At 34.8% G+C, this 24,789-nt stretch overlaps 1 protein-coding gene across 2 annotated transcripts in view; it reads right to left on the minus strand.

Annotated features, from left to right (window-relative positions):
- The window catches only part of LOC114345184 (uncharacterized), a 97,945-nt gene extending 79,927 nt beyond the window's left edge, over nucleotides 1–18,018 (minus strand). Inside the window, exon 1 of one of the 2 annotated variants that reach the window (XM_028296006.2) lies at nucleotides 17,650–18,018. In XM_028296006.2, the coding sequence (XP_028151807.1) occupies nucleotides 17,650–17,884 (235 nt within the window). In that variant the 5' untranslated portion in view covers nucleotides 17,885–18,018. The remainder of the gene's footprint in view (nucleotides 1–17,649) is intronic. The other variant, XM_028296005.2, reaches the window with a different exon arrangement.
- Between the last annotated feature and the right edge of the window lie 6,771 nt (nucleotides 18,019–24,789).

Consider the following 24,789-nt stretch of genomic DNA (forward strand, 5'->3'; position numbering starts at 1 on the left):
ACGATTTATGTGAATAACTTTTGGTTTACCGTTTGGTAACTTCTTAATTCTGTATATTACGTCATTTATTTTCTTCTTAACTTCATACGGACCTTCCCATTGTCTTTGCAGTTTAGGACACAGGCCTCGACGACGTTGTGGATTATAAAGCCAGACAAGATCACCTACTTCGAAGCTTTCATTCTTGCAGCGAGAATCATATTGATCTTTCATTCTGTCACTGGCTATCTGGATGTGTTGTCGGGCAAGTTCATGAATGTTGTTCATTCGTAACTTCAGGCGGTCTACGTATTCTTCGCCTGCAACATATTCCTCGGAAGGTCTGCAGCCAAACTCTAGGTCGCAGGGCAAACGAACTTCACGACCCAACATCAGGCAGGTTGGTGTTTGACCTGTAGTTTCATTCACGGCCGAGCGGTAGGCCATCAGGAATAAATGAATGTGTTGGTCCCAATCTCGCTGATGTTCAGATACAACTTTGGACAAGTGTTTACCCATCGTTCGGTTCATCCTCTCGACCATTCCATCTAATTGAGGATGCAGGGGTGTTGTTCTGGTCTTATTGGCACCAATCAATTTACAAACGTTTTGGAAAAGAGCTGACTCAAAGTTTCGCCCTTGGTCGGAGTGGATCTCCAAGGGAACACCAAATCGGCTGAAGAATTCTTTAACAAGTACCTCTGCAACGGTAGCAGCTTCTTGATTCGGTAATGCATAGGCCTCGGTCCATTTCGTAAAATAGTCCATGGCTACCAGAATGTATTTATTTCCAGCATCGGTTTCTGGAAATGGACCTGCAATGTCGATTGCTACTCTTTCCATAGGACTTCCAACATTGTACTGTCTCATGGGTGCTCTCTTTTTACCAACTGGACCATTACCGGATGCACACAGTTCACATTTCCGGCACCATCTTCTTACATCATCTTTACAGTTCACCCAATAGAACCGTTCTCGAACCTTTTGCAGAGTCTTCGTAATACCAAAGTGTCCACCTGATGTACCGTCATGCAACTGACGCAATACTTCTGACACTTTACTTTTAGGTACAATCAACTGCAGCTTAGATTCTGTACCATCATCGTTCTCAAAGGTTCTGTACAGAAGATCATCTTTTAGTACCAGGCAATTCCATTGGCTCCAGTAGGCCTTGACTTCTGGACTACATGCACTAATGTCCTGCCAACTAGGTCTTTCACCTTGCTGCATCCAATCCAATACTCTTTTTATACATGGATCATCTTCTTGGGCGTTTTGTAACTGTTGGGGCTGCCATTGCTCATTAACTACGGTGGTTCGTCTCACGGGGCAAAATCATTCCTCTAATTTGGCACAGTGATTATAATTTGCACTGCATGGTCGTCTCGAAAGGGCATCAGCATTTGAATGAACTCTTCCGGCCCTGTGTTCTATCTCATAGTCATATTCTTGCAGTCGTTCTAACCATCTTGCCATCTGGCCCTCTGGATTACGGAATTGTATGAGCCATTTTAGAGCAGCGTGATCTGTTCGAAGAAGGAACTTTCTGCCGTACAAGTATTTATGGAAATGTTCGCAAGCCTTCACTACACCCAGCAGTTCTCTTCTGGTAACGCAATAGTTTCTTTCTGGTTTCGACAGGACTTTGCTGAAATAAGCGATGACTTTTTCCTGTCCATCCTGGATTTGTGAGAGAACAGCTCCTATGGCACTGTTGCTAGCATCGGTATCCAAAACAAATTTTCCTGCCTGTCCCGGGTAGCTTAATATCGGTGCACTGATCAGAGCCCTTTGTAGTTGTTCGAAAGCTTTTTGACACTCCTCACTCCATGTATATTCTTTGCCCTCCTCCGTCAACTTTGTTAGGGGCTTGGAGATATTGGCAAATCCTTTGACAAATCGTCGGTAATATGTACATAGGCCAAGGAAACTTCTAATTTCATGTTTATCTTTTGGTACTGGCCTATCTTTAATTGCTTCAATCTTTTCAGGATCAGCTGTTACACCATTACTCGATACAATATGTCCCAAATACTTAACTTCTCGTCGAAACATGTGACATTTCTTCGGACTTAACTTCAAGTTCGCTGCCCTCAATCGTTGAAAGACTTCTATTAGATTCTTGGCATGTTCCTCAAAGGACCTTCCAACCACAATTACATCATCCAAGTAAACCAGGCATGTTTTCCATGTTAGACCTCTTAAAACTGCTCCATTAATCTTTCAAATGTGGCAGGGGCATTACATAAACCAAACGGCATAGCCGTAAACTGCCAAAGCCCTGATCCTATCGAAAATGCGGTTTTCTCCCGATCGGCTGGCTCCATGTCTACTTGCCAATATCCACTTTTTAAATCGAGTGTGGAAAACCAACGAGAACCGGAGAGAGTATCCAATGTATCGTCTATTCTGGGCAAAGAATAACTATCTTTTTTTGTTACCGCATTGAGCTGGCGGTAGTCGATACAAAAACGCGTTGAACCATCTTTCTTCTTTACCAAAACTACTGGTGATGTCCATGGACTGTTCGATGGTTCAATTGCCCCTTGTTTGTCCATATCCTTGATAATCTCTTCGGTTTCATCTCTTTTCGCAAATGGAAGTCGTCTAGGCCGTTGTCTGATTGGCTGAGAGTCTCCGGTATTTATTTTATGCGTTACTATGCTTGTTTTGCCCTTATCCTTCGTGTCAATAGCAAAAACATCTTGATACTCTATCAGCATAGACGTCACTTTTTCCGTTCGTTCATGATCAAGATCTTGGCATCTTTCAATGATCATCTCAACAAGCTCCTTTGGATACTTCGCCTTCGATGATTTCTCATTGGTATTCACAGAGCAAATTGAAGCCACGGGAACACACTGCCCGATCAAAGCTCCTCTACTTAACTTGATAGCAGTTTCCCTTAAATTCATAACTCTTACAGGGATCACATCTCGAACTTTTACCAAAGTTTTCGCCGTTAGGAACTCGACATTATCCACATCTTCGACCATCCTTAAACTTCCCTCTCGGCAGTGTCCATCAAGCATGGTCATCAGAATTTTCTCACTATTACCGGGTATGGTTACGTCGCATGTAGTAAGTAAGCGGATGACATCTTCTTTGTCGTCGTGAAAGGGCAACTCTTCACCATTGATCTTGAGAACTCCATTTTGAACATCCAATATTGCCCCCACTTTCCTTAGTACGTCCATCCCCAATATGAATTCGTCGGAGATCTCGGCAATTAATACTTGATGTTCAGCTGTGGTCTGGCCAATGGATACTGACATATTAGCCTCGCCATATGTATTAATTAGCTCACCAGTCGCTGTTCTAAGCTTTACTGTTGCAGGTGATAATTTATTATGGTCTCGTACTACATCTGGACGTGCGATAGTTCTCGTTGCACCTGTATCCACCAAAAATGATCTACATCTATTACTGATACGACCTTCGATGTATAAGTTGTGGATTCCACCGGAGGACGTAAGGTTGACAGTTACTAAGGGGGCTCTAGTTCTCGAGGTCGGCAGTTGCCCCTTGGTGTCGACCCGCTCTAGTTTTCCGACGGCTGTACGATCTTCTTGCAATTACGACGAATGTGGCCTACGTCTCCACAATTCCAACATCTAGGCTCGCGTCTCTTTGGCATCTGATTACTTAATACTCTCCGTATCATTTCCTCCAGACGTTCATCGTTGTGTTCGTCACTTTCTTCAATGGTTCTTACTCTATGGCCTCGTGAAGTTTGACTAGCCGTTTCGTGTTCCAATGCAATAGCAAGTGATTCATCTAAAACTTTCGGCCTTGCTAGTCGTAAAGCTTTCTGTAGTTCATTATCTTTCAGCCCATTGACGAAGGTATCTACTGCAATTTCTTCTAAAACGCTGTCTGGCAACTCTGGATAAGCCAACCGCACCACACGAGCCACATCTGCTTCAAATTCTTGCAGATTCTCACTTGCTCGTTGACTTCTACTTCGCAGTTGTGCTTTGTATACTTGTTGTAGATGGGCATCTCCATAGCGTTTTTCTAGACGAGTGAACAAGGTCTGGTAACAATTTTCTTGACCCTTAGGAATTGATCTTAATATATCTGCAGCATCACCTCGCAAAGCAGCAGTCAAGGAAACAGCCTTTTCCTGTTCGGTCCAATGATTGGCGGTCGCAATAGCTTCGAATTGTCTAAGGTATATGGACCAAGAGGACTTTCCATCAAATGGTGGTAATTTGAATCTCATATTATGCGACATTTCGTCTCTCGGTAGTTCATCTTTCACTACAGGATCTAAAGCTACTGCATTAACTGACGGTTGCACTTTTGTATCGGTTATCATGCTTTCTAATTCTTTGATCTTCTCTTCTACGGCCAAAACTACTGCATTAACTGAAGGTAGAACTTTCGTATTGGTTACCATAGTCTCTAGTTGTTTGATCTTCTCTTCTAACGTTTCTTTATTGTCGTCTACCCTTTTCTGTATCTTATCGAATGTTCTAGAAACTTCTTCAAATTTCTCATTGTTCTGTTTACAAACTTCTTCAAGTTTTTCGTTGTTCTGTCTACAGACCTCTTTAAAAGTTTCATCAATCTTTTGAGAAGTCTCGTCGAATCTTTTAGCAACGTTTTCGAATTTCTCGTCGCTTTTTCTAGAAGTTTCATCGATCGTTTCAGAAACAGTCTTTAATTTCGATAAGATTGCTTGTTCTGCTGACTGGAAGTGGAACGTCTTTGGGTCTTCTCCGTTCTTCGTGAGGACATCCTTGAGTCGTGCTTGTAGGACTATCTTGAGCCCACTGCTGTCCAGATCCCGTTCCTCTAGCTGTTCACGGAGCTGTTTTACTGCAAGTTCTTGTAGCAACATCTTTGGTCGACACACACGTACTTTCCAAAATGTCTTTTAACAGTCTTTCCGAATACCGAACAATCAACGCACTTTAACTATTCCCGACGAATAAAGTCCAAAAGTATTTTAAAGTCTTTCCGAATATCGAACAATTAACGCACTCCGGTTATTCCCGACGAATAAAGTTCAAAAGTCTCTCTGTAATTCACTTATTTATATCGCACTAAGTTTACCGAACACCGACACCAACTGTAATAAACGAGCGTTCGGGTATTTATATACGACTTTATTATTTATTTATACAAGTTTACTTTACAAACTTTAGCTTAAGACTAAACTTTATTTACAAATATGCCCGTATTTATACCCAGTTGTTATTCTGGAACAATCGACGCCCATCTCTAGCTATCAGCGTGTTCCGCCTACGGGTCGTACGTTCGAGAAGTTCCTCCTCCTTTCCGCCGAGGCCTAGATCATTCGATGACGTCATTCTCGAGGTGTTTACTGTTATACGGCGGTCGGCCAAGATTTCTCTTTTGTTACAGTATTATAATTTACTACCAAACAAAATAAAAGAAATCAAATCAATAAAAACGTTTAATAAAAAAGTAGTTGATTGTATTACTGGAAACAAAACACAATTTGAATTGTAAATCCTGAATTTTTTTTATTTGGAATTCGTAAAACTTTTAAGTTGATTTTTTTTACATATTATATAGATATGTTGTTTACTTAGTTTTAAGTTAAATTCTTAATAATTTTGATTCTCAAATATTTTTTATAACTAATTATAACTAATGTTATGTTTGTTTATAACTAATAATTTATATTGATTTAGGATTTTTCTATAGACACACACACACAGATGTTTTGACATCTAGGTGTCTTTCTGTATACTTTTATTATACCTACTTAAAATTATAAATTTTGGTTAATAAATTGAATTGAATTGAATACGCACCTTTGACCGAAACCATACTACACTGCGGTGCAAAAAAATCGATCCACTAAAAATTTGGTCATTTTTGAAGTTTCGAATTTCCTAAAACTGTTGTTGGATTTAAGTGATTTTTTTACCACGTTATAGCCTTATTCAGTGACAATATCGCTGTAATAATATTGTTGCTAGACAGTCAAACTGTCATTGTATACCGGGTGTACGAATCAAACTGCTATACTATAGCCTATGCTATACTACCTAACTATAGCCCCAGGTTTTCTTAACATTTTGTCTTTCGATTCATTCTCTTATATTGGATAATGAAAAAGTTAGGTACTTTAACAACTGGCCATGTTCGTCATCATTACAGGGTGTTTCTAAAGAAGTGTGACAAACTTTAGGGGGTAATTTTACATGAGAAAATAATCACAATTTGCTTTATAACCATAATGTCAGCAAACGCTTCGATTCCGAGATACGGAATGTTCAATATTTTTTTACAAACTGACGATTTATTTATTGCTTTAAAACCAGTCGAGATAAGCAAATCAAATTTGGTGGGTTTTAGTACGTAGTTATTGCACATTTTTTGACATACAATTAAGAATTTTATATTCACCATTGGCGCGCTTACAGGTAATATGACCCGTATGGGTATTGGTATATTCACGCCATTGGCGCGCAAACGGGTATTATGACCCATAATATTACCCGTACGCACGCCAATGGTGAATATAAAATTCTTAATTGTATCTCAAAAAATGTGCAATAACTACGTCTTAAAACCCACCAAATTTGATTTGCATATCTCAACTGGTTTTAAAGCAATAAATAAATTGTCAGTTTGTAAAAAAATATTGAACATCCCGTATCTCGGAAACGAAGCTTTTGCGGACATATGATTATTAAGCAAACTGTCATTATTTTCATGTGTAAAATTACCCCTTAAAGTTTGCCGCACTTATTTCAAAAAACCCTGTACGGATGACGAACATGGCCAGTTGTTAAAGTACTTAACTTTTTTATTATCCAACATAAGCGAATGAATCGAAAGACAAAATGTTAAGAAAACCTGAGGCTATAATTAGGTTTTAATTTCAGTATTTTATAAGTGCTAGAATAGTCCACAAGGTGATGCGAACTTTGAGAAAAAACACAGTTTAATTCGTACACTCAGTATAGAATGACAGTTTGACTGTCTAGCAACAATATTATTACAGCGATATTGTCAATGAATAAGGCTATAACGTGGTAAAAAAATCACTTAAATCGAACAACAGGTTTAGGAATTTCGAAACTTCAAAAATGACCAAATTTTTAGTGGATCGATTTTTTTGCATCGCAGTGTATATTTTTTTGTTAGACGTCATTACGCTTCATTCACTCTTTTTTGAATTTCTATGTGCTGTAAACGTTATATTTGTTTTCTTTTTAACTTGAATCAGTTTTGACAGTTTCCTTGTGTTTATTTGTTTTACATTCCATATAAATTAAAATGAGGTAAGGTACCTAAATTATTATCATGTGGATGAGTATACAGTAAGCCATTTTTTTTTGTACTTTACTTACTTTACTTAATCAGTAAACCCATTTGTACCTTTCGGTGTTGGGCCATTTATAATACAATTCATTAAATTACAATATTTTACAATCTTCTGAATTGTCCTAGCTCTTAACGAACTTTCTCCATTCCTTCCAATTGGATGCCATCTGTGTTGCTTCCTGTCAAGTCTTACCCTTACTCTGCAGTATCTGCGAAATGTCACTGTTCCATTCTTTAATGGGTCTTCCTCTTCTATTCTTCCCTATTGGTTTGGCGTCCCACACTCTTTTTACGGGTCTAGGACATTTTGCCGTCGCCGTTTCGCCGTCGCCATTTCGCCGTCGCCGTTTCGCCGTCGAGCCATTTCGCCGTCGCCGTTTCGCAGTCGAGCCATTTCGCCGTCGAGCCATTTCGCAGTCGCCATTTCGTTGTTAGCATTCGTACTAATTTCGGGATGATCATTACTTGTATATAAGTTTTGAATGGTTTTCGAACGATTATATACTATCACTTTTGCATAATGAAGTTTTTTATTTTTGATACAGTAAAAACAATTGAAATTGAAATCCCTTTTCTCAATATTGCTTATTTCCGGGAATCTGATAATAGTCAATTTATCTATTTAATGATTTGTATTTGGTTTTACTAGCAACATCAGCATTTTATTTACACCGACATTTAGTATAAAAAAAGTTAATATGTTATCACGTTCTTGCGACTTTAGTATAAAAAAGTTAGTATGTTATCACGTTCTTGTAAACTTAACCAAGCTATCAGTCACAATAAGATTGAGAACACTAAAGTGTTATGTGTGAATGTGTGGTCTCTATTACTATATGGTTGCGAGACCTGAACATTAAAACAGTATGACGTTAACAAATTGAATTTATTCGAAATGTGGATGAACCGCCGAATGTTAAGAATAAGCTGGACCAGCAGAACCACGAATGAAAAATTACTGAAAATAATAAACACACGTCCTCATCTGGTCAATACTATCAAAATTAGATAGACGTCATATCTAGGACACATAATGCGCCATAGGGAATTTGAGCAGCTCCAGGTAATATTAAATGGCAAGATCGAAGGTAAAAGGGGTCAAAGAAGAAAGAAAAAAATCTTGGCTCCGAAACATCAGAGATTGGACCCACACAACAGGAAATTACTTAATTCATCAAGCCCAGAATAGAGAGAAATTTGCCATATTGACCGCCAACCTCAATAGAGAAGTCACTTAGGAAAAGGAGCCGAAAATATCATTTTATTATTTTTCTTCGAGAAAAAAAAAGCGTTAAAACTCTCCGTAAAAAGCGAAGCCTTTAATTATAAAATCTTAAAATCATCTTTATTAAAATATGAAGCCAACATTTAATAATTCACTCAAGAAAATGGGCGGAATGCATAAAACGTAGTACTATTGCTTCAGCAAATAGTCACTACTTTGTAGCATTTTCTTTTACATAAAAGTAGGTGCGTTTGTTGAGAAGAACTTACTACACAACAGAAGTACCTACTACTGACCAAAAGTATCTACTAAAAAGCTAAGCGCCAGCCGTGTCTGCATTACACCAATCGTGATGGAATTAGTTTTCCATGTGCTTGTGATTTGTGAATTCACATTTTTACGTACCAAATTATTAAAATTGTACATGAGTAAAAATGAGTGACTCAGATCCGAAGCGCCAAAAGAGTTACGCGAGGATAAAAATGAACAATTGTTATTTGTTAATCTTCTTCACAATTATTAAATTTTATTTGATAAAAGAATGACCCAAAAATTTAGAATCTTCTTCTTAGTTTGTAAATTTTTCTACGACATACATTCATAAATGCTTTCATATTGTAACAAAACAATACCTACGCCGAAGACGTCCACCCACCAACTTCACTTAAACTGAAGCAAAATACTACTAAACAAGCACATACTTCAAAAGCGTAGTACATTCTTCTATGTAGGCTGGTAAATAGTAGCAAATACTACGGAGAAAAGCAAATGCTTTTTAAGTGTAGTGAAATCTTCAAAAATGTAGTACGTACTTGAAGCACTAGCATTTTACTACATTTTATGCATCCATGGGCACTTTACTTTATAGCTAAACTCGTACCTATTTACGGTTATCGGAACAAACTCTTATAAAATAATATTTTTAGTTGAACTTTAATGACTTGAAATACTTGGATTTTCCATAAATAATATATAAACAATAAATAACTTTTTATTAATTGTACGCCTTAAATCAATTATTATTTTTCAAATACACTATCAATACTATTTAATAAACAACTCTTTGATTGATTTTATTATCATCGTAAAAGCATTAAAAAGGAGTAGCAGAATGAACTGCTATATAAAAATAGCGGGTCAGACACATCTCTACTTGTCACTGTCTTGAGTCTTGTCATAACATTAGATTCGAATGAGTGCGTTGTATGACAAAGATAGCGAATGTTCGATTTCCACGGACATGGTGTCCATTTTTTTCGAATCCTGAAAAAACTAATAAATATTTTTAAAAAATTTAAACACAAAATGAAAGACTAAATTATTATCGAGGGCCGAAAGTCCCTTAGAATATATAAGAAGTTTCTTTCGAATGAGATATTTGAAATTAAAAATCACACTACATTTTCTCTTAGTTTTTCACCACTGTAACTTATTAAAATAAACATTATAGAAGTTCTCAGGGACTTTCGGCCCTCGCCAATAACGTAATCTTTCATTCTGCGTTTAAATTTTTCAAAAATACTTATTAGTTTTCTCAGGATTCGAAAAAAATGAATCCCCATTTGAATAGCATTGCAGCCGAAAATACGTACCGATCCTGTTAAGTAAAAAGTGTAGAGTGCATCTACACCCCGAATGTTTCGAAAATTTTTATATTAAAATTTAATTTACATGTAAGATACAATACAGTCCTCTCTCTCTATAACGATATGCAAGGGACCGGGAATTTTCATTGTTTTAAGGAGAGATCGTTATACAGAGAGAGAAAAAAAATCGTTATTGTAATAGTAATCATACTGTACTAAATAACTTGTGTTAATTTTCTCTATTGTCAGAGTTATCGATAACTTTTCTTCAACCGAGAGTACTCAACCGAAAACATCTTGACTGTTCACAGACTGAGATACAACCGAAACTGAAACTTAGAAGTCGTCAATAGAGGACAAAATCTGTGTGAAAACAGTTAAGACACACCGCCTGAACGATAAAAGCCTGTTACTCAACCTTCTGCATATCGGATTGAAATTTGAACCACCAAATTTTTGCTAAATTGGAGCCACAAAATGAATCACTCACTAATCACTTTTTATCAAGTTACACCTACACAAGAGCTTTGTCAGTTATTCCCTGTGTTTCAATTAAGTATTATCTTTAATTGGTAAAATTCTCAGAGTTTAGTTATCTTAGTTATTGCCAAAGGCAAATGGTTATCAGTTGTTTCTTGAAAAGTGAGGTCATCCACCATTGAAAAGTTATCGAGAAGGATATCCCTATACAGAAAGAATTAATACATTGTCCTTATGAGGAACCAAACAATGTTTAGTATTTTGATCCTTATAGAGGAATTATCGTTATACAGGGTGTTTCATTGGGAAACGGAAATACTTTAATGGTGAATAGAGGTAACTGAGCCCGTTCTAGATATAGTACATTTTTTGCCCTACCGACTGTTATAACCGAGTTACAGGGTGTTTTATCGATTTTGCACATTTCTTTCCTAAGCCATAACTTTAGAACTACCCTGTATATTTTTTTGATATTTGGTACACATATGTCTCAGGGTCATTTCATATCAAATCAACCAGGGGTTTGGCAGACACCCTCTCCGATTTTGATAATTTTTGGTACACTTATTTTATCCATAAAGTAGATGAAAAATCTAAATTTTCAAAATTTTTGGTCCAGTAGTTTTTTTGTTATTAATTTTTGAAAATGATAAAATTGACAAGTTTTGCCTTTACATAAGTATAGAAAAATAGGAATATCTCTAAAACTACTTATCAGAAATTCATGAGCGATACCTTGTTTAAAAGGTCTTTTAAAAACCTTTTAAATAATGTATAACATGGCACATTTTAAAATTACATTTTTTTTTCAAAAAAATTGAAAAAAGTATTTTTTATTTTTTTTCAAAAACACCATTTTTTATTTTTTTGAAAAAAATATATATTTTTTTTCAATGTTTTACTAAGACACACACCAATTTTCAAGATGGAGAAATGATGGGTTCCATATGAAAAAAAAATAAAACAATATTCAAACATGTAAAAAATGGTAGCTTTTTTAAGTAAAACACATAAAAGTCAAAGATACATGCTATAATATAGAAAACAATAATTTTTTATAAGTAACACAAACGCTTCTCTAAATTTCAAATAAATTAAATATTTTTTAAAGTTATTTTTCTTTCCAAAATGTGGGTGGAATCTGACATTTCCTCCTTTGTCAGTGTGTAAGTCCGACCTGTAGCGATAATGGGTTGAACTTTTCTTAAAATCATTTTTCTTTCAATAATTAGAATATCTGATTTAGGTTTGGGGTAATAAAAGGAGGGGGCTGGCCCGTTTGGATGCAAGAAACTAACTTTAATTTCATTTGTCTCATCATTTCTGCCTATAATACAAGCCACCCACCAAGCATTGTTATACTCTACCGTTACAAATCCAGATTCAATTAGTTTAAGTTCCATTTGATTTAATTCTGACAAATCTTTCTGAATTAGTTGTTTTTGTTGATCAGAACTTAATGAATAATTTTTGGTTATGATTTGTGTTTCTGAAAAAGGAATAACCGCATGCACTTTTTGTGTCCCTTGTATTGTTTGGGCTTTAGCAAATCTTGGTTCTAATTTTTGAGTATGTTCATTATATTCTTCAGTTGAACAGTACTTAAAAGTGATTCCGTGAATATTTTCGGTGGCAAATTGAAATAATTGCTCTGGTGTTAGTATCTGATTCTCGTAAGGCCTTTGCAAACTGGCCTTAGTGGCCAATCTTTTGACTGTGCCTCCTAGACCATCACAGGCACTTTTACCATGTGATGTGGCAAAAAAATGCCACTCAGCTGTAAGACCAAAATCTTTTTCGTGGTAGGACAGATTTAAAACATTTTTTTTGTTCTTATATTGAGCGGCACATCCGTCAGAAAAGTAGAATATTTTTGATAGATTCATAATTTCATTTTTCAATTCCGGTATCAACACAGTTAGAAATAAATGAAAAGCTATTGTATTATGTATTAAACAATCAGATATGAAAACATAATTCATATGCTTTATTTCTCCTTGCTCATTTCTGTAGTAAATCACAAATGGGTGCAGGGTGGCTTGCGAATTATTCCAATGGTACGATTGTACCTCATCTTGTAAAACAAATGAGTAATTCTCTGCAAAATCTGACGTAATGAGCGCTTCTCCATTTTTTAAATTATTTTTGGTCTCATTATAAAATTCCTTTTGAATGTTTGAAATAAATGAGTGTGTTTTTAATTTTAAAAGGTTTTCACCAAAGTCTTCAACAAAATCTTCTGTAGATTTAATCACCGTTTCCATATTGCACCGGTCAACAGAAATCCACTTTTTGTAGGAAACATTATCAATGAAGGATTCATTGAACTTTTCCATAAGATGATTTTTCAAATTTTCTATGCCAGGACATGTTGAGCATCGGTCCAAATAACAATCAATATTTGGGGGATTACACATTATTTTGGTTAAGCAAGCATAGTAATCCGGATAGCTAGGTTTGTTATTTTCATTAACAATTATTTTATTCAGTTTTGAACCATTAATCATTAATTTAATGTTTTGATGAATAGTGCAAACACATACTGGAGTGTGTTCCACTTTGTCCTGCTAATATGCAATTTTTTGGTTTTAACTCATAAAATTTTGTAAATCCAACTTTAACTTCAGAATTCTCTTGTTTAAATAGGGCATAAATTTCTTTTAAGTTGGCTAAAAGTAAGCGTTTTTGAACGTGTTCTTTCTGGTTTTCTTGCTTGACCACAACACAGTCTTTTTTTCCTGGCATCATACGACTTATGTCATCTCTTAAATAAAATTCTGTAACTAACTTGACTATTTCAGGGGAAACCGTTTTTCCTGGCTTTGGATTTGGGGTGGACAGAATCCCTTTTTCTTTTACCATCTGCTTAACAGCCCTTGCCATATACTGACTGACTCCGAATTCTTTCACTATTTTTGATCTACTCCAACTAATAGGCAGGCAGGATAGCAAATGCATTTTCTCGCTGCTTTTTGTAAGTTCCCTAAATTTCTTCTTTAATTGCTGTACCATCTCGCATTCATGTTCTTTTACAGCTTCAACAGGTGGCTCTTCAGTTTCAGCTCGTCTTTCCTCTCTTAATTTTTTCTCAATAACAGTTTTAACCTTTTCCGCTTTCTGCATTGTCAATCTTTTCTTTTTAATTGGTGATTCTCCTAAAAGCTCAAGTGATTGGTTAAGTAGCTCTAAAGACAGGTCTGGTCCAACCTTAGGTTCGGCTTTAAAATTAGGGGATGGATTTTCTGTTGAAGGTCTGAAAAAAAAAGAACTGAATAAGTGTTAAAGTTACAAAAAAATTATAAAATAAATAAAAAATATTTTTTTAATATAAATAAATAAAGTTCATGTCTATATAATAAAAAAACCCAATGTAGATGTTTACTTTTGTAAAAAAAATAATAAATTAAAACTTACCCGGCTTCAGGAGATTCAGCATTTTTCAAAGTCTTCATGTACTTTAGCCTACACCCATCACAAATCTTCATTCCTTTTTTTATGTCGACGCGATTGCACATGGCTTCAGTAACATTTCTAAGTTTCCTGAATGTTTTCCAGTTTTAAATGGATCACAACACTTAGTTGAATACTTGTACCATTCTTTTGCCTGGTTTTCAGACATTGTTTTGCCGTAACCCCTAAATCACTATTTTTCAAAAAACAACACTTGCAATTTTTTTACAGTTTTAAACACGTACTCTTACACCACAATAGATACGCCAACGTCTATTTGTTGAGCTCAAATAAATTAAAAATGAGTTTACCCCTGTGCTTCTTTTATGCAGGATTTTTCCTGCAAAAACATGCATTCTAATTTATTTCTAAGACTGACCAATCAGGGAAATTGAGGTGTGGCCTAGCTAAAACGTGAACATGCAAGTTTTTGTATCTAGTTTAAAAAGTGGTTCATAGAAACAAAATAAGTTTTACAAAAACCAAGAGAAACCAAATTAGCTTTAATAAAAAGTTAATTTTTTAAGGTAAAATCATGTGTATTGAAAACTTTATTTATTTTTTGTACCTAAACCCATGATTTCTCCATCTTAAAATTTGGTCAGTATCTCACTAAAATATTGGCAAAAAATATATATTTTTTTGAAAAAAAATAAAAATGGTGTTTTTGAAAAAAAATTTAAAAAAAATTTTTTCAAAATTTTTTTCAATTTTTTTATTTTGAAAATGTGTCATGTGACACATCGTTTGAAAGGCCTTTAAAAGACCTTTTTAACAAGGTATCGCTCATGCATATCCAATAAGTAGTTTTACAGATATTCCTATTTTTCTATACCTATGTAAGAGCAAAATTTGGTAATTTTGTAATTTTCAAAAATTAATTACAAAAAAACTACTGGACCAAAAAATTTGAAAATTCAGATTTTTCATCTACTTTATAAGTAGAATAAGTGTACCAAAAATTATCAAAATCGGGAAGATGAAAATCCAGTCACCATTTTATTGGTTGATTTCATATGAAATGACCCCTCATTCAAAACAAAACGACCGACATACTAACCATAAGAAAAATCCAGGTCCGGATTAACAAAAAATTATAAAGTAATTGTGACCTTAAAACAACACCCTGTATATTGGAATTTTGAAAATCTGTTTGCATATTTGAAAAGAGCAGAAAAAAGTAAGTTTAATGGTTCGCTTCAATTTTTCGGCCAGACAATTTTATGACCTTAATTTTAAAATTATATTGAATTTTTTAAGAACTTTGACATTAAAAAGCAGAAATTATTCACTTTTAGTTATAAATTATTAAAGTTAATGAATAAATACTCACTTTAAAAATAATCAATACTTATTTACCACATTGGAACGACCCAGTTACTAATGACAAGAAAAATCCAGGTCCGGATTAAGAAAAAATACAAAGTAATTGTGACCTTGAACCAACACCCTGTATATTGAAATTTTAAGAATTTGTCTGCGCATTTTAAAAGAGCATGAAAAACTGTGATTAAAGGCTTATTTTAATTTTTTCGCCGTTGATTTAATTACATCAATTTTGAAATTATATTGAAATTTTAAAGAACTCTGAGATTAAAAACCAGGTATTGTTAACTTTTAATAATAATTTAATGTTAATGAATCAATACCTATTCTAAAAATACTTAATACTTATTTACTACGCTGGCTTCATAGATTCTCTGGATTTGTAGCTATATGCACAACATTAAAAATTAGAATTGCGAGAATTGGGATATTTTAATGATTTAGTAAAGAATTAAAAAAACTGCTATATCTAATAAAACAAAAATTCGTTACAATTTAACATAAATTAAAAATATTTGAACTATAACAGTTCCTCAAAATGTCCGCCATTTTGTTCGATGCTCGTTGTCCTTGCTCGTTTTAAAATATTTCGAATCGATTTTCTAATTACATTGGGATTATTCTTAATTTTTCTGGCAGCTTCTTGTTACCTTGACAGAATTAATCAATATGATTTCAAAATTTCCGTAATTAAATTATCTGCACAAAAATTTGACATGCACCTTTAAACGCAGTTTTTTATGCTCTTTTAAAATACACAAACAAATTTTCAAAATTTCAATAACAGGGTGTTGTTTCAAGGTCACAATTACTTTATATTTTTTTCTTAATCTGTACCTGGATTTTTCTTGTCATTAGTAATTGGGTTGTTCCAATGCGGTAAATAAGTATTGATTATTTTTAAAATGAGTATTTATTCATTAACTTTAATAATTTATAACTAAAAGTTAATAATATCTGCTTTTTAATGTCAAAGTTCTTAAAAAATTCAATATAATTTCAAAATTAAAGTCATAAAATTGTCTGGCCGAAAAATTGAAGTGAACCATTAAACTTACTTTTTTGTGCTCTTTTCAAATATGCAAACTGATTTTCAAAATTTCAATATAAGGGTGTTGTTTTAAGGTCACAATTACTTTATAATTTTTTATTAATCCGGACCTGGATTTTTCTTATGGTTAGTATGTCGGTCGTTTGGGTTTTGAATGAGACATATGTGTACCAAATATCAAAAAAATATACAGGGTGGTTCTAAAGTTATGGCTTAGGAAAGAAATGGGCAAAATCGATAAAAGACCCTGTAACTCGGTTATAAAAGTCGGTAGGGCAAAAAATGTACTATACAGTAATCCCTCTTCAACCGCGGGGGTTACGTTCCGAAGAGAAAGGTGCGGTTGGTGAAACCGTGGTTGGCGAGGGATCCACGATCCAAAGAAGAATATGACATAATCCCAATTTGGATACGTATATTAGTACATAGAAAGAAATATGATGAAATTGCATATCTGTGAAATAGTAGGTATTATCATATCAACAAAAATAAAGACGCTAAGATCAGCGTCTACATTCGCTGATATTTTAAACCTTCCGAACTATAAACTAATTGCCGTAGTCTTACTACTAAGAACAAGCGCCAGTAGCATATCTTGAGTAATTTAACGCGACTGGTCAAATTTAAAAAATATATAAAAATAATAAAATATTCTCATTAAATATTCAACAGATATCGCAACCACGGATAAGTGAAACCGAGGTTGATGAGTCCGTGGATAACGAGGGATTACTGTATCTAGAACCGGCTCGGTGACCTCTATTCACCATTAAAGTATTTCCGTTTCCCAATAAAACACCCTGTATAGGGAATCGTTATAAAGAGAGACTACTGTATAATATGTTCCTTTATTAAGATAATTGTACTCATATTCAGACAAAGATGCATATACACACCCATCTGTTTTTCCTTTCTAGAGAAAAAAAATTTTTGTTGTAAATTAGTCTTAATTTATATGTGTTTTTAATCCATTCTAATAAATAAATTGTCAAATTTGTCTGTGTTTATTGCCTCCCTCGTTAATGTGTTAACAATAAACTTGCTTATGTCACTGGCCACTGGTCATATTGTTGAAAAGTTAGGTCAATACGAGAATCCAGCACTTCCCAAAACAATTAGAGATTGAAATATTTATGAAGAAATTAGTATTACAGGGTATAAAGTTAATACTTAAGTACTTTTAAATATCAATATAAAAATGTACCTACATAATAATATATAAATTCCTGTTATTTACTTACTTTCTTTATTTGCTTCTTTTTCTTCAAATAGTGAAAATTTATATTCATTTTGTTCAATTTCAGTCTTTACAGGCAATTCTTTTAAATCAAAATAACCAAATGCATCATCATAAACACTTTCTCTCTTGGGTTCTTCTGTAATTTCAATTTTAAAAGTATCCAAAAGAGTTTCACCCACCTCATGATTTGTTGTTTCTATTTTACACAATTGTTCATTAACTTGTGATATTTCCATATTGTTAAGCTTGATTTCATGTACCTATTTCACTTATTTATGTTTATATACCAAAAAAGTAAAAAATTGTGAAGGAAAATTTGTAAATAGTAAATAAACGATGCTGTCTACTGTCTAAATCCTGACCCACTACTTTGCGCCGTGTAATTTTGGTTGCTTATATAAACTTGAATCGGTGAAATGGGCCTTTGAGTTATTTAATAAATATAGGCCCGGTCTTTTCACCTCCGGATAAATAGTTAACGGGAAGTTTATCTGACAGATAAAAAAAGTAGCGTCTTTTCACTAGCGTCATAAAGTTAGCGAAACGGTTTTTTCAAAGTCGTTATTTTGACTTCTACCATAGCTCAAAAAATTGCACCTCGTTTGCGGATAATTGCACCATTCAAAATTTCATTTGCGGAGTTTCCGTTTTCGAGATATAAGCAAATCAAAAGTGGAGATTTCGGCGCAGCGCTAAAAATAAATGTCGATTTTCAGGGTATAAAATGCCGTAAAGTCACTAAATAACCATATCAAAAAATTGCACCTCGTTTGCGGATTATGAATAAACTGGTTTTAATTGAAAATTGTGAAAATTGAAAATGTTATAAAGGAAAAATGATATTAATGTTGGTTGCCTATACTGTAGGGGCAAAGGAATGCCAGAATAATTTTCATTTTTGGTAAACCTAAACTGTAAAGTAAACCTAAACTGTAAACTTTTGGTAAACCTAAACTGTAAAGGCTAAAAGTAGTATGTACCATAGTCAAAATAACTCCTCCTGACTTAAAGGTAATCCCTCCTTTGAAATTTCATTTGCGGATATTCCATTTTTAAGTTATATCAAAATGAAATTTCTCGAGACAGCGTCAAAGTATATATTTCCATTATCGGGATATTTATTAAAAGCTGTAAAAATAACAATAACTAAATCATTTAATTTCTTCTGGTTTGAGGATTACGAATAGACCTGGTTTAAACTAAAAATCATAAAGCTTAAAAATGTTCCGAAGAAAAAAATTTTCCATTTTGGTGGTCCTAAACTGTATTTGCAAAAGTATTATCTGTATTGTAATGTATATCTAAAATAATTGCTTCTGACGTAAGAAAATCCCTCCATTCGAAATTTCATTTGCGGATTTTCCGTTTTCGAGATATAACCAAATAAAAAGTTGAGATTTCAAATAAATTTTCATTTTCTGGGTATAAAAAGGCGTAAAATTGCTAAATAACCATATCACCTAATTGCTCCTCGTTTGCGGATTATAAATAAACTGGCTTTAATTGAAAATAATAAAAATTGAAAATTTTATAAAGGAAAACGATATTAATGTCGGTTGTGGTTGCCTACACTGTAGGGGCAAAGGCAAAGGAATAGTAGTGATGTTGATTATAGTTACTTTCGAGGATTCGTTACAAATCGTTACTTTTGTATAAAGTAATCATTTACAAAATAAAAATGTGTACCATTTTTATTCAGTTACAATGCGAAGGCAAAACAATCTTACTTTTCAATTAGAATACAGCTCTCTGAATCGAGATTTTCGATTCTTATAGGAATCTCATCGGAGAGAGTTTAGGCTGGTTCTCCATATCCTAACTGACCAGCACCGAGAGCTTTTCCCACACATTGCAACTGAAACAAATAGGGTAGGTGACTAGCGTCATCTGGCAATTGAAAGATGAAGTTTTTCAATCCTAATAGCAACATTAATAATATTGAAAATATTAAAAATATTACTAAAAGATTTTTAAATTGAAAAACTTATTGGTACATTTTCCTGGTGACACCTCCAAGACTTCTACAATTTGCAAGCCAAATGGATGCTGCAGTGAAGACAAAGGGAAGGAATTCTACACTATGCAATTCACATCCCCGTCTGCAGCTTGGTATAAAGTTTCAACGGAAAATGCACCTAGTTGCTCTACGGAGTAATACGACTATACGCTGTGAGCTCGTAGGTAGAGGGGATAATTAAAAAGTCGAGAGCGCCAGTAGTGACAAGTATGTAAACCTTTACCGGAAATTTGACATAAATGTCAAAGTAATTAATTTAAAACATTGAAATTAAAAACATTAATAGGAAATAATATTAGTTGGTCAAAGCTCTGGTATATATTTTTACCTTAAATATACTTACGTTTTAAATACTGAATTTTATGTTTTTTTAATATTTTGTAATATGTATTCCAAAGTAATAAGTATCCGAAGTAAGAAATCAATATTTCATTAATAGAACGTTAAAATGGTTAGCAAAATCTTTGAAAAATCGATTGCAATTTAATTACTTTTTTGTGTTGTAAGAATTAAGCGATAACAATTAAATAATAAATTTAAAAATTACCGGTAAAAGTTGCATTAGTAATCCGCTAGGAGCGACACCAGCGAAGCTCAGAGCGTATTAAATAAAAATGTATACCATTTTCAGTTGCAATGCGAAGGCAAAACAATCTTACTTTTCAATTAGAATACGGAGTGCAATCCAGCTCTCTGAATCGCGATTTTCGATTCTTATTGGAATATCATCGGAGCAGTGGCGGCTCGTCAGAGGAGGCAAGGGAGGCTCAGCCTCCCCATAAATTTTTTACACACTCTACACTGTTTTGTTTATCATGAATCGCGAAAACAACAAGTACAACTCTCACAACAGTCTCCGTTGCTAATGCTCCGTGCAGCGCAGCAGGCGTTTAAGGAGACCCGGTCTCCTAACAGTGGCATCTACGGTGCCATCACACGCTGCCCGGAGATATACCAAGGGAGGCAGAATAGCTTATCGGCTCCGTTGCGTGGTTGCGTGCGTCTCGGGACAACGAATTTTAGGGTCCTGACTAAAAATACATAATGAAAAATCTAAAAGTGCGAATTTTGTTATGAAATTTGGTATGTGGGGTTATAATAATATTTAGAACAACTTGCTCAAATAACTTTTTCCGATACCTCTAACTCAAAGTAAAATATCGGTCATTTATGGTGTTTTTAAATTCGCAGTAGGCCGCGTTTAGAATTAAAAAAATTCAGTTGAGTATCTTAAAAAATTTGAAGCTTCATTATGTATGGACTGCAAAACTTCAAATCTGTATTTATTTTGATATGCGAGGTATCTATTTACAAATAGATGGAATTGTTAACAAATAAACGACACAAACTTTGGTATTAAACCTTTACAATTAGACTAACTATTTTTAAAATGATATGATATCATGGAATTATGAATTAAGATGATATTATGAAATGTAAATAAAAAATGGTATTTATATGCGTCGCAATGTTTAATAATTTCGCCATTTTTTATTTACATTTCATAATATCATCTTAATTGACGCATATAAATACCTTGGTATGACCATCACACAAGAAGGAAGCGTAGACCGGACGATAGAAGAAAGAAACAACCAGGGAAGAAAAGCAATTACCCTTCTCAATAGCATCCTCTGGGACCAGTCAATATCAAACAACAACAAACATAGAATATACAATACAATTGTTAAGAGTATAATCACTTACAGCAGTGAAGTATGGCAAATAAAAGAAAGATACAAGAGAAAACTTGAAGCAACAGAAATGGATTTCTGGAGGCGCTCAGCAGGAAAATCAAGATTAGAAAGGGTAACCAACAACAGAATTAGGGAAATAATGAATGTGAAACACACAATAGTAGATGACATTAGTACCAAACAGCTTAGATGGTATGGACACGTACAAAGAATGTCCGAAGAACGACTCCCGAAACAAATCCTAACGTGGACCCCTCATGGTAGACGAAAAAGAGGAAGACCCCGCCTGAGTTGGAGAGAAGGCATAAATCGAGAAATGAGAGAAAGAGAATTGGATGAAGACCTTTGGATGGACCGAAGTGAATGGCGACTAGGCATCGGAAGACGTAGGAGAACGTTTTAAAACCGATATATATATATAAATAAAAAATGGTCAAAAAATGGGGCCTTAAATTACATTTTTTGGCGCATTTTTTTGCTAGTGCAAATTTGTCTAGATATTTTACCGTTAGGTATAGCCTCCCCTATTGTAAAAATCACGAGCCGCCACTGCATCGGAGAGAGCGTAGGCTTGTTATCCATATCCTAACTGACCAGCACCGAGAGCTTTCCCATACATTGCAACTGAAACAAATAGGGTAGGTGACTAGCGTCATCTGGCAATTGAAAGATGAAGTAAGAAAAGTAAGATTGTTTTGCCTTCGCATTGCAACTAAATAAAAATGGTATACATTTTTATTTTATAGTCGTATTACTCCGTATAGTAACTAGGTGCATTTTCCGTTGGAACTTTACCAAGCTGCAGACGGGGATGTGAATTGCATAGTGTAGAATTTCTTCCCTTTGTCTTCACTGCAGCATCCATTTGGCTTGCAAATTGTAGAAGCCTTGGAGGTGTCACCGACGGGTGAACCCTGGAGAACCTGAGCAACCTTACCGGAGATTGGGTAACCAACCCCAGTGGAAAGTAGTGTAAGGGCTGACGAGGAAGGGAGAAATGGTCCTCCGAAAAGGGGGTTGGGCGATAGGCCAGTAACCTATTCTGGTAAAAAAGTACTACTACGAAACCTTCAGATAGGCCTCGGAATGGACGGATATCAAGACGACGACTTTGGCAACGGAATATGGAATTTATGCTGGGAACATGGAATGTCAGAACGCTAAATAGACCAGGAGCACAGAGGATCCTTCTACACGAACTGAAAAGATATAAAATAGGAATCACTGCAGTACAAGAAACTAAATGGTTGGGAAAACGTAGCCGGGACACTAAAACACACACTATACTATGTATAGCGGTAAAGATGAAGGAAATAAAGAATTTGGAGTAGCCTTTATCGTAGATAATAAAATGAAGCACCTGATAACAGATTTTCAAGCCATCAGTGAAATAATCTGCAAGCTTAGGATAAAAACGCATTTCTTTAACATAACCCTTATAAATGTGCACTGTCCCACAAATGAACAGGAAGAAGACACTAAGGTAGCCTTTTATCAAGATCTAGAACGAATCTATGACTCAATACCAAGAAACGACATTAAAATGGTGATAGGCGACACAAACGCCAAGATCGGAAAAGAAGAAGAGTACATAGGGGTAATAGGGAAACATAGGGAAACACAATAAATCAAATAGACCATATACTGACTGAAAAAAGAATGGCGACGAGTATATTAGATGTAAAAAGCAGACGTGGCGCAAGCTGTGACTCAGACCATCTACTAGTGCAGACACGGTTTAGATGCAAAATCAGTCGAAAGGTAAAGGAAAAATATCCAAAACAAGAAAAACTAACCTTAGATAACCTAAAAGTCCCTGAGGTACAAGAAAGATTTGAGAGAACAGTGGATGAAAAATTACTAGAAGAAAACAGAGCAGACTCCACAATAGAAAATCAATGGAACACCATAAGCAGTATCATACTAAACACAGCGAAAGAAGTCCTACGAACAAAGACACAACGGAGAGAAGAAACATGGTTCGATGAAGAATGCAAACAAGCTATACAGGAAAGAAATAAAGCACATAAGAATTACATACTCAGACGTACTAGAGAGAAAAACAGAATTTGAGAACAAAAGACGAAGAGCAGATAAACTGTGCAGGCAGAAAAAGAGAAAGTACGAAAACCAACGGATACTAAATATAGAAAGGGAGTTTAAGGAAATGATGAAACACGTAGTTCATACCAACTTATCAAACATTTAAGACAGGGATACAAACCGAAGACTAGCCTCTGCAAAAATAAGAAGGGTGAAATCATTAGCGATATGGACGAAATTAAGATAACCTGGATGACATATTTTAAGGAAGTATTAAACAAAGGGGCACAACCACCATTACAACAACAGAGGCAGCAGCAGACACGGCAGGAGGTACAACAACAAGAGCTGGGGGAAGATGGAGAAGAAAATGAATTAACTAGACCCCCAAAGCTAGAGGAGGTCCAAACGGCAATCCACATACAAAAAGCCATAAAGCACCGGGAATATATAAAATACCGGCAGAACTACTCAAGCAAGGAGGAAGGAATTTGACACAACAGATGTACCAGCTAATACGAGAGATATGGATAGAAGAAGAAATCCCCCAACAATGGAAGAAAAGTATAATCTGCCCTATTCATAAAAAAGGAGACAAACTGTTGTGTCAGAATTATAGAGACATCTCTTTACTTTGTTCGGGATACAAAATATTCACAAACATCCTTAATCGAAGACTTCAACCTCTCACGGAAAAAATCATCGGGGAATATCAAGCAGGGTTTAGGCAAAATAGATCTACCATTGACCAACTATTTACAGTTAAACAAATACTAGCCAAAGCATGGGAATATGACATGGACGTTTACAATCTCTTTGTAGATTTTAAAGAAGCCTATGATTCAATAGATAGAACAATTCTACCTAATATATTGGAAGAATTTAGCATACCATCAAAATTAATACGACTAGTGCAAATGACAATGACAGAAACAGAAGCACAGGTATGTATTCAAGGACAGATCACTGATGCGTTTACGATAAAGCAAGGACTGAAACAAGGCGACGGACTGGCTTCAACGCTTTTTAATCTTGTTCTTGAATATGTAATTAGACGGTTGACGGTGAGAGGAAATAACATACTTACAAACAAATCTACCCAATTAGCAGCATACGCAGATGATATAAACATAATCAGCAGAACAATAAATGCAGCGGAAGAAACCTACGTTGAGTTGAAACAGAGTGCAGAAGCAGTAGGGCTAGCAATAAATACAAATAAAACAAAACTACTCATACAAACCAGATCAAATAGACCGGCGCAACAACACTTTATTGACGATATACAACATGTGAATAGATTCACGTACCTAGGAATGGATCTGGTTGCAAGCAATGAAGAAGAACCTGAAATAAATAGAAGGCTTGTGCTGGCAAATAAAGC

The sequence above is a fragment of the Diabrotica virgifera genome, chromosome 6 (assembly GCF_917563875.1).
Source record: "Diabrotica virgifera virgifera chromosome 6, PGI_DIABVI_V3a".
NCBI classification, from domain to species: Eukaryota; Metazoa; Arthropoda; class Insecta; order Coleoptera; family Chrysomelidae; genus Diabrotica; species Diabrotica virgifera.